Below are 10,642 nucleotides of genomic sequence, written 5' to 3' on the forward strand. Positions count from 1 at the left end.
GGGTTAATTGTAGGACATCCCTGCAAGGGAATACTACAGTACCATGTACACAGACACAAAATCAAGAGAGAATATTTAATAATGTGGGAAAATGTTTCTGGCATATTTTTAAAAAGCAGATTAAAAATAATACAATATGCCAGTTTAAATATATATACACACACAGACACAGACACACACACACACACACAGTAGATGGAACTGCTGTTTTGTATTTTTTTAGCAATAAACTATTTAGAAACACATGTATCTCAGTGATATATTTTGGAAATTGTTCCTTCTACATAGATCTTTCTCATTTCTTTTTGATATTTTAGCTTCTTCAAACTTAAAAAAGTATACAGTAAAAGTTATTTTAAAAGTAGGGGGTGACTGAGGATATCTGGGCCAATCCAGACCTACAGTCTCAATAAAGCCAGAGCTTGGTGTGACTCACCTGGTGTCTCCTGCGGTAACTGAACCCTATGTAGTCCACTAGCTGAAGCCACAGCAGGAGGAATGATGTGGGAACAGAGAAGGTCCTGTCCTGTGCCAGAGCATGGAGTTTCTTGGGCCTGATCACATCACAGTGCAAACCTCTGGTCACGGGAGTTGCCCTGAGGCAAACGGGTATTCCAGTCTCTGGAAGAGGACATTCCTGAGTAGGAGTTCAGACTCTAGTATCTGAACGATGAGGCCGTTCCTAAACCTGGCCCTAACTCCTAAGGTGGTAACTCTATTCTGGGCCAGAGCCATTCAAGGCCTTGTTGGAACTGCTGCAGCAGACTGAAAAGTGACGTGGGTCATCCAAACTTGAGGGCTCCCTCAGGGTCTTACTGTAGCACTGTGGCCCAGGTAAGTAAAATGACAGATACATCTTTGACCACAGCAGTTCCTCTTAGGGGTATATAACAAAGGTGAAGAAAAACAAATGAGCTCACTATTGTGGTTACTCTGCTAGGCAGAAGGCCCTGAGCTTGGAGTCAGACTGGGTTCAGGCCTGCTTCATGGGCTAAGTCGACTTCCCGTTTCTATCTTCCTCTGTAAGTTGGGGCTAATCTATCCTATTTGGTTTCTGATGGTTAAATGAGGCATTTAAATACAAAATGTGCAAAAAATATCCTGTAAATTATAAATGCAAGTCAAAATATTCCCATATGTCCCTTAAATAATCACTCTGCACTTTGCTTAGTATTTTTTCACATACCTCCAACATAGCACCTTAGTTACACATCTATAAATTAAACTGATTTCCCTGAGGGTGGGAGGCTTACATATCTGTTTACTGTACTTGGCACATATTAAGTGCTTAGTAAATCACTGAACAAAAGGATTATGAATTAAAAAGATATGGGCAGTTATTTTAATAGAAACTCATACCCTTTGAGGAAAGCGTGAAGAAATAAAATTGAGTTACTACAGTCAAACTGCTAAATAAAATCAAGTAGGCTGACGCATGAGGAAATGAATCCATTCTTGCTTTAACCAGCATGAGGACTTAAGCTTTTGAACCTTTCAGTTGTGTCAATGCCTGGAGATAAATTTCCCTGGACAACCCTCGGAAGGACTTAGGAAAATATGACATACTTAGGAAAACAATCCACGTCGAGACCACATAACTTCTGGAAGAGTAGCATCACAGAGCAGTCCAGAGGCTCAGAATGCAGGACTGATTGTTCTCAAGAATGTACTTTTTACCATGAGAACTGTTTTTTGTACTTTGGAATACTCTGAGAATTGCCTAGTTTTGTTTCTGATTTGCAAATCCTAAGACCCTTGAACAGATCTTTGTCGTTTATTTCTAGCCAAAGCCTTCCAACTCTCTTATGCTTCGTCAACACCTTCAAGTGGAATTGAAAATTCTGTTGGGAATGGTTTCTGAGTCATAGAAGGAGAACTGGGCTTTGGAGGTAGACAGCTGTGTGATCCAGACAAATGACTTAACTCCTTTGGGCCTCGTTTTCATCTGTAAAATAAGTAACAAAACTTAACACAAAGAGATTATAAGGATTGTGTGTGAAAATCCACCACTGCATCAGGCATGTAGCAGGTACTTAGTATTAGGTATTACCCCTCAGAAATATGCTGCATAAGCACAGCTGCCACAACATTCTTGGGTTTTCCATGTCTTTGTTCAGTAAAGGCATGTCATTAACTGTTAAGCTGTGATTCTATAATTTTATTCTACCATCTCATAAATTCATAAATCACAGGTCCTAAATTTGACTCAGGAAAAAAAAGGATATGATAACCAGGTCAGTTTCTCTTGTCTACCTCTTGTTGCTGGGCACACTGAAGATAGGGTCACTCAGAAAGAGACCCTCGCCAACAAACTGGACCAGTTCCAATTCCCTGGAGATCATCATTTATTTTTGGTAAATGCCATCAATGAATATAACATAGTATCATTCCCACAGAAGTCTATAGCATTTAAGTCTTGAAAACAGGTGAAAATTGAAAAAAAAATTCACAATTTTCAGATCCTTTAATAATTTCATGTTCTATGCCCTTAAGGCTGTTAGATCCTTAAGGTATCGGGTCTGGTTACGTCCCAGCGATAATAAAGGGCCTGTTGCCTGATGGATGCCAAATACACAGCAAAGGTCAGGGATTCCACGTGCTGTTTCACTGGAACGTATTTTGGCTTCTCTCCTTTGTAACGGGTTTGATTTTCCCTAAAATGAATGACTTAAGGTGCTTAAAAATTCCACACCAAGTCTCAACACAATAAAACACTATTCAAAAATGCCCTCTGTGCCTCAGTTTCCCCTTTGTAAAATGAAAGAGTTGGGTTAGAGTTATTGTCGTAGGCTAGACCACACCACAGATGGGTAAACTGAACTCACCGCCACAAAACCCCAGCATTGGGGAGTGTGAGGGAAATAGAGCTGCTAATGCGAACATGGGAGCGGGGTGGGGGTGGTGGGCCAGGGCTAGAAAACTGGCCTTCAAGAGGTCAATGCCAGCTCTGAACTGTCAAGTCTCAAAAGTATGTCTTTGTATTTTGACTTGATGATTTGGTCTGATATGATTGTCTCATTCATTCCAGTGTATATACTTACTGTAAATTTATGCACAGAATTAAATATCCCATTTATTAATTTATAAACCATAATAAAACCAGTCAGTCATTTCCTTTCACCAGCAGATCTTGCACTGGAAAAGGAAAACTAATAAACAAATTTCAGCAACATTGGAAATTTCATTAAAGCTGAATGGAGGCATAATTCATTTTGGAGTTCAATTGTATGTTCAAGGAGTCAGTTACTCTAATCATTAACCAGTGAGAAAACTGCAGATTCGACTACCTCTGGGGAAGGTACCCAGTGAGCTCTTCTCACCAGTAACACCCTTCAGGATTGCCTTTTCAGGTTTCAAACAGCACATCTCAAAACTTGGCCAAAGTAATTATAAGCAAGCAAACAACAGGCAGTGGAGACTCCTGAGGCTGGTGGTTCATAAACTCACAGGCTAAAAGTTATCCGTGACCTCTCCAGGAGTGGTCCATTCATGAGTTGACAAAATGAAACCTCTTAAATACAAAATTCTAATTATCAAAAACAACCAGGAGTCAAGCATAAGCTATGTCACTTCCTCTCTGAACTGGGAAACGTCTCACTCACGAGGAGGTAAAGGGTGATCCCCATCCCATCTGCTGGAGACAGTGTTGAAGGAAGAAAGCAGCCATCCAGCCATCTTCATGGACTCCAACCAGTGGTGCCCTCAGGGAAGGAGGATACAGTCCTGCGTGATGCCAGCAAAGATAGAGACCCCAACCTGGACCTTGGCACACATAATTTTCCTGATGATGTGAACTTGACAAAACCTAAACTTTTTCTTGACCAAAGCATCTCATTTGGCAAAGCAGATCTTAGCTTGGTGCTTGCCCTTTTTCTCCTTTACCAGGACATGATTCAGATTTCAATGTAAACACAAAAATAGACCATGGAATCAAAGCACTGTGTTCTTGTCTGACACAATCATTAAGATGTTTTTGATTCATTCCGCTTTCAGCGATTGTGGTCATTAGAGAGACGCTTCTCAGCACCATTTCTTCCTACGGAATGCCAAAATGCGTCAAGACAGGCATCACCAGTGGGAACTTTTCTTGTTTTTAAACATTTAAAAACAAAAGGGTTTTCAATTCATAAGCTAGTCCTCATGTGTCCCCTCCTGGGGACCAAGGCATAAACACACACAACTACAAAATATTCCCTAGAAAAATGCGAGATCCTCATAAAATCAATACCTCTTCAACATCTCGTGAAGTCATCACAGCAGTGAGGACCCACCAGAAAAGACAAAAATGACTATTACAGAAATAGAGCTTGAAACACTGAACATGATTTCCTAATGATCCCTCCCCCAGCCTCTAAATCACCTCCTCCTTACTATCCCAAGAGAAGCAATGCCCGTCTCTGCCCCTCATTCTGGGTCCCCACACATACCGACTGATTTGCAGGTCAAATAATCAGCTTCCAAGAATTCAATGCTAACTAAAATAGCTGTTCACTTGGGAGTGCTTGCTAGTAACTGCAAACGGCCATGGGGCTGCAGGGAAACTGAGTCCATCTCCTTGCCTGCACTGGGATCTGTATCCACAGCAATCCTGCCTTTCCAGAGAGTTATCTGGAAAGCAGAACAAGAACTCTGAAATAAATGACTTGGAGAATAAGTCCACGCAGAAAGGTAAAATCTAGCCAAGATCTCCACAGTGCCCTCAGAGAGACTTGAGAGACTCCAAGAAGGAAAGGCATGAAACATCAGAGCTTGAGGGTGGTGATCCTTGCTGCAGGGAGGTCATCCTGCTGCCCTGGAGGCTGGGAACCCCGAGGTCCTCTGATGGTTTGTGCACCATCCCTGTGGTTGGGCTTACATTCACTGGTTGTCAGACGTACTGCTGGGTGTGGGGGAGAAGTCGCAGACGGCCCACCCTGTCCTCTAGGTTCTACACGTCATAGCGGTTCAAACTGTATGAGTTTGGGTAGCTCTGCCGGCTGTACTGGAAGTGGTCTGTTAAGATGTTGTTGCGGCCATACTGATAGTCCCCATGCTGGGGGAAGAGGATGCCATTGTGAGGCTTCTCCAGGGGGCTCCGAAGGTGCTCTTTACTGTTCAGGTCCCCCGCTGTGATGGGGAGGAGGTGCTTCCGCGCTTGCTGATTCGCATCGTACTTGGTCTGCAGGGTCAAGAGAGCAGTGAGACACATGGCTCTTTCTCCAGGACATGCACAGAGGACAGGGAAGCTCAAGATTCACAGGCAAGCAGCCTTTCAAGGCCAATGCAAGTGTTGCCCCAAGTGGGGCTCAGATATGGTCAGTAAACGGTTAAAGGACTAGCCCTCCCTGTTAGCCATCCCATGTCCTTACAGGCGACTAAACAGAGCCTATGTGAGGAGAGAGCAAAATCCCGACAAAGCCTCAGTGGACCCGAGAGCCATGGCTGGAGCAAGGCAAAGGCCAGGGTCATCCATGCGGGAAACAGAAGGCCAGGGTGGGTGGGGCTGTGCCAAGACCACAGACCAATCAGTGTCAAAGCTGAGAGCTAGAACCCGCACCTCTCAGCTCCTGGTGAGGCTCCTTTTATTCTCCGCCTCCACCAACTCTTAGTGTCTCCCTGGGTGTCGAGGGGACAGCTTTCCTCATCCCAAACTCACCTTGTTGTACAGGAAGACACCCAAGATAGCTGTCATCATGCCCAGGACGTTGGTGCTGGTGACCGGGTTCCGCAGCATGATCAGGGACACCGTGATGACCATGATTCTCTTGGTGGCGTTGGCGACCGAGTAGCTTAGAGGGCTGATGAGGTTGAGGATGCTGAAGGCGATGACATTCTGGGCAAAGTTACAGAAACCGCTGACAGCCAGGAGCAGGAGCGTCCAGGGCCACTGGTACACATAGGTCTATAGACAGGGGGTCAAGAGAGCACCATGATTACAGGCCTGCCTTGGCAGAGGTGGGGGGAGGGGGCACAGAGTTGCTTATTGGGGTAATAGTGGGTGGGCAGCAGACCCAGGTGGGTCCTTGTGTGATACCATGTACTCTATATGTAGCATAGCCCCTAACCCTCACTACAGTCTGCATGGCACAAGTCACCATCACCATCACCATCACCACCATCACTATTACCACCATCATCACCATCACCATCACCACCTCCCCCTCCTGCTGAGGAAGCAGAGGCTTGGAGAGGAAGTCAGGTGCCCAGAGGGCACAGAGCACAACGTGAACCAAAGGCTTCCCTCCTTCATTCCTGGACAGTGAAGACCAGGGCCCTCAAATTAGCAGAGCAATGTCTGCTTACTGGACATGGTTTCAGTTTGATTGGGCTTCTGTAACAGACACCACAGTCTTACAAACAGACATTTCTTAATTCTGGAAGGTTGGAAGTCCAAATACCGTGTCTCATTGTGGGTTTCTTGGTTCCTAGATGGCGTTTTCTTGTGGTGTTGTCAAGTTGCAGAAGAGGCAAAGGCGCTCTCTGGGGTCCCTTTAAGTGTACCAATCCCACTGATGAGGACTCCACCCCCATGACCTAATCACCTCCCAAAGGCCCCAACTCCTAACACCATCACATTGGGGATTGGGTTTCAACATGTGGATTTTTGGAGGACACAAACATTAAGACCATAGCAGACATGATGCACTCTATAAGATGGGGAGGTCCTGGAAAGAAGGCCCCCGAGTGTGTGAAGAACCCTCAGGTGCAGAGCCAGAGCTGCCAGGTCTGCCCCATTGCTGGGAGTCCTAGGTAGCTGCTTGACTTCTCTGGTCAGTTTCTTGTCTATGTAATGGGGGATGATTCCGGCTGAGCCCACACATGCCACAGCTGTGGAGATCAAATGCGATCATGGCTCTGTAAGTGCTTTAAAACAATACCAAGCCACACAAACATGAGAAGAAGGCGATGTTATCAATACTGCAGTTATTGTCTGACTCTCACTGGAATGAGGCACTTGGGTTAAGGGGACCCAAAAGTCAAGACCCACAATTAGCAGACATTTGGACCAGAGAACTTCCCAAAGAGTCTGGGTTGACTCCTGGACAGGCAGATGGGGGAGAACCAAGTAGGCCCTGCCCTGGCCAGGCGGCTGGGGATGTTCAGTGCTGAATATTTATGCATTTATATCTATTCACGGCTGGGCATCAGAAGGCACGCAGCACAGCTCCTGCGCTTCCCTGGCCTCCACAGTCCCACCTTGGCACCAATCCTCCAGGCCAGGGAACCAAGAAGCTGTACAGACAAGGCTGCCAGGACATGGCACACTAGCACAGACGGCCCCAGGCTGTACATCTCTCTAGTGTCCATGACCCAGACAACAGTGCTGGGATAGCCCTGCAGCCCAGTGCTCTGAGGGCAGAGCAGTGTCAAGACCTGACGTGGCTCCATCATGCAGCAAAGCTACAGCTGCTTGGTAGCAGCTGCTCTCTGCAGGACAATTCCCGGGCCACAATGGCCTCGGTTGTGGAGAGGACACAGCTGGCTCCCTCAGGACGGTGGCCCTTCTAGGACAGGAGCTGGAGCAATCTTAGGATGGCTGGCTGATTCCATCTCTACCACCTTCTGAGAGGGAGGGATCACACAGTCCTCTCTAAGGTGAATAAGACACACTTAGGTGACCTACTCAAAGTCACCTAGACTTTTGCCCCGAGCTGGGGTAACAGCCTCTATAGGGCACTGTCGAATAACGTGTTCCTAGGCTGTTGTTAGAATGTACAAGGGCCCCATCAAGGTAAATACACACACACACACACACAAACACACGCACGCACGCGCGCGCGTATGCGCACATACATACACATGGCCTCAACAAGTAAAAGAGAATACTAAAAGTAATTATAAAACAGGTAATCACTAGAAGAAAACTGAAAAACGTCCTCAATACAAGAAAAAGCAAAGAGAGACCAGAGCAAAGCCTAATATGTACATGTTTGTATGTGTGTATACAGAGACACCAAAGAGCTGCAACATAGAGACGATATAATGCACCCAATGAAAGAAATGGGAAAGACCTAAATACATCAATATGGAGTGATCTATCTCCAGGACATATTATTGAGTGAAAAGAGGAATTTGCTCTTTTCTAAATATCTAAAAAGTCACTTTTTGTGTAAAGAGGACAGAAGGTATGAATATATACAAGTTCACTTATATTTGTGAAAAGAAACACTGAGAGGGTAAATCAAGAGCATAAAAATGGCTACCTACGGGAGAAGGGAAAGGAGAGAGTGGAGATGACAGGGACTGACCCAGACTTATCATCTGGTTTGGGAAATATAAAGATTTGACATATTTAGTAGGGTCAAAAAAAAAAAAAAAAAGCAATTCCTAAAAATTGAAAACAAATGCAAGTAAAGGAACTCAATTACACAGTAAGTTTGTGACACAGGCACATTGCGAAACGATTAACTCAAGTGCCCTTAGGAAAAGCATTTCAATTGTACTCTAAGTCCTTACTTAATGTCGTCAATAGATTCTGATGTATAAAGAAGCCAATTTACCATAAGCTAATTGATATAAACAAGAGTTAAGTTCCTACGGCATCTCATTAACACTGTCATAAAACATTACTCGAGGACCTGTTGTACATTTTTAAAGGAACATGTTCTAAGGAAAAAGAGCTGCACAAAAATATTAAACTTCTCTCAGTGCTCAACCCGCAGCTGTCCCTCAAGATTCTCATTCTGAAGTGATTATATGTGTATACAGTGGAATCATGTATGTGAACAACTGGAGTAGCGTAGGATAAGCAAATAGAAAATGTTGTGAGAAACCAAGTGTTCCAGAAAAGATATAAATAAAAAATCAAAGCAGTAATAAATCCTGAGATAGTAAATGGAAACCGGAAAGAATCAGTATGAATTCTCCCTTTTGCTCCCGAATACGTCTTTCGTAATGTTTCATTGCAAAGATTTAAAAGCAACGATGGCCCAATAGGGGTGAGCACACATGGCATTCAGACTGTGTCTCTAAACGCCACTCTCCACTATAAGCAACCTGCGTTCCCCAAGGAGTGGCTGATGGCAGGTCTGGGATGGGAGGTACATAGATTAAGGAGGACATCCTGCTGGACCAAAAGTCATCAAAAGCTGACGTGTGCTGTCAGAGGGCAGGGAGCCAACAGAGAGGACTCTATCAGCTAAGACAGGATAATTTGAATATGAAAAGACTAATATATATGACTGACAAACACAAATGCACAGTGACACTAAAGAAAAAAAAATAGAACCCTCCTCCATCCCTCAAAAAGGAAAGAAAACTTCAACTCACTGGTTAACATTTGAACTCTTAACTCTTTACTTTGAAAACTGGTAATTAAAAGGAAAGAGAAGCATTGATCTGCCTCTAGTGCACTGTACTTCAAGGTAACAGACTAGTCCTGGTTGACGATGGAAAGTTCTTAACAGAAAAATCACAGCTCATCAGTGTGGAAGGGAATTAGAACAGAGCCAGTTAGCTCATCTGGTAACTGGAGATGTTCTCTATCACATCCACAGGTGGTGCTAAAGATTAAAGATCAATGTCAAGAATCCAGACAGACCTAATAAACATTTACTCCTCCCTAACTCAGGCCTAGAAGAGCCACGCCCACCTCCTTGTCACTGTCACCTGCGTTAGCACTCTCTGGAGGCTGGCCTGGCGGGGGAAAGAGGCTATTCCCTCTGCTGAGAGCTACAGCTAGAATCGGAGTAAATGGAAACATGTAGAGATGACACCAAGAAAGGAATCGAGCACAGTTTTCAAAAGAATGAGAGCTGCACCAGGCTATTAAGATAGGAAAGTCCTCCATCCTGGCAGTTTTTTCTTCCTTCATGCCACCAGTGCAATGCGACTGCTGTTAGCAACTGCGATCTAGCACAGTGGAGAAAGAAATGCAAAGGAAGTCGACGTCCTTGACTGCACACAATGTGAGTTGACAAAGATCTGAGTGTTCAAAGGCCTAGGCTGTCAGAGGCCCCAAATGCCCCAACATAGCAGTGTAACTCCCCGACAAAGCACCTACTTTGGAGCCATTCAAGAAAAGGGTATGTTTTCAGGGCTGGCCAACTTACCAGGTCACTGCTGACCAGGAAAGCGGAGAGGTCCACTAAGACCCATGTAGGGATCATAAAGAAGACGGCGTGGCAGCCTAAGATGTTCAGGAGCCGGAGATGGTGGATCCGTGAGTCTCTTAATACCTAAAGAGAAAAAACCTCTTTAAAGGCTGATCAACATCTTAAGTGGCAAGAAGGGCTCCAGTTACCCAGGCCCCAAACACAGTGACTGTACATTAACCCTGACATCCAAGTTTGACTGCCAAACCTCCAAGTGCACCTATGATGAGACACGTAGCTAGTGCCCGAAACAAGCACAATGTTTCATGCACAAAGAACCAAGGAAAGAAAAAAACCCCCCAGCAATCCTCAATGCTGGTGAAGCTGCAGTAAAACAGGCAGTCTGAAATCCCAAATTGGTATATAGCTATTTCAGAATACAATCAGGTAAAGTATATCAAAAGCCATAAACATCTCATACTCTCAGATCCAAGAACTGGAAGCCAGTCATGAGGAAATAACCTGAGAGAAAAACATTATGCAGAAAGATGTTCATTACTGTGTTATTTGCAATGAATAGTTGGAAATAGTCTGCATTTGCAATAGAACTGACTGCATTAATTCTGGTA

At 44.6% G+C, this 10,642-nt stretch overlaps 1 protein-coding gene across 1 annotated transcript in view; it reads right to left on the reverse strand.

Moving 5' to 3' along the window:
- Positions 1–2,327: 2,327 nt before the first annotated feature.
- The window catches only part of SLC35E1 (solute carrier family 35 member E1), a gene marked incomplete at its 5' end in the record, with an annotated part of 16,070 nt that continues 7,755 nt past the window's right edge, over positions 2,328–10,642 (reverse strand). The window contains 2 exons of the mRNA XM_006904397.2: positions 2,328–5,158; positions 5,636–5,881. Of these exons, the coding sequence (XP_006904459.1) occupies positions 4,928–5,158; positions 5,636–5,881 (477 nt within the window). The remainder of the gene's footprint in view (positions 5,159–5,635; positions 5,882–10,642) is intronic.

Source organism: Pteropus alecto, unplaced genomic scaffold, assembly GCF_000325575.1.
Source record: "Pteropus alecto unplaced genomic scaffold, ASM32557v1 scaffold160, whole genome shotgun sequence".
NCBI classification, from domain to species: Eukaryota; Metazoa; Chordata; class Mammalia; order Chiroptera; family Pteropodidae; genus Pteropus; species Pteropus alecto.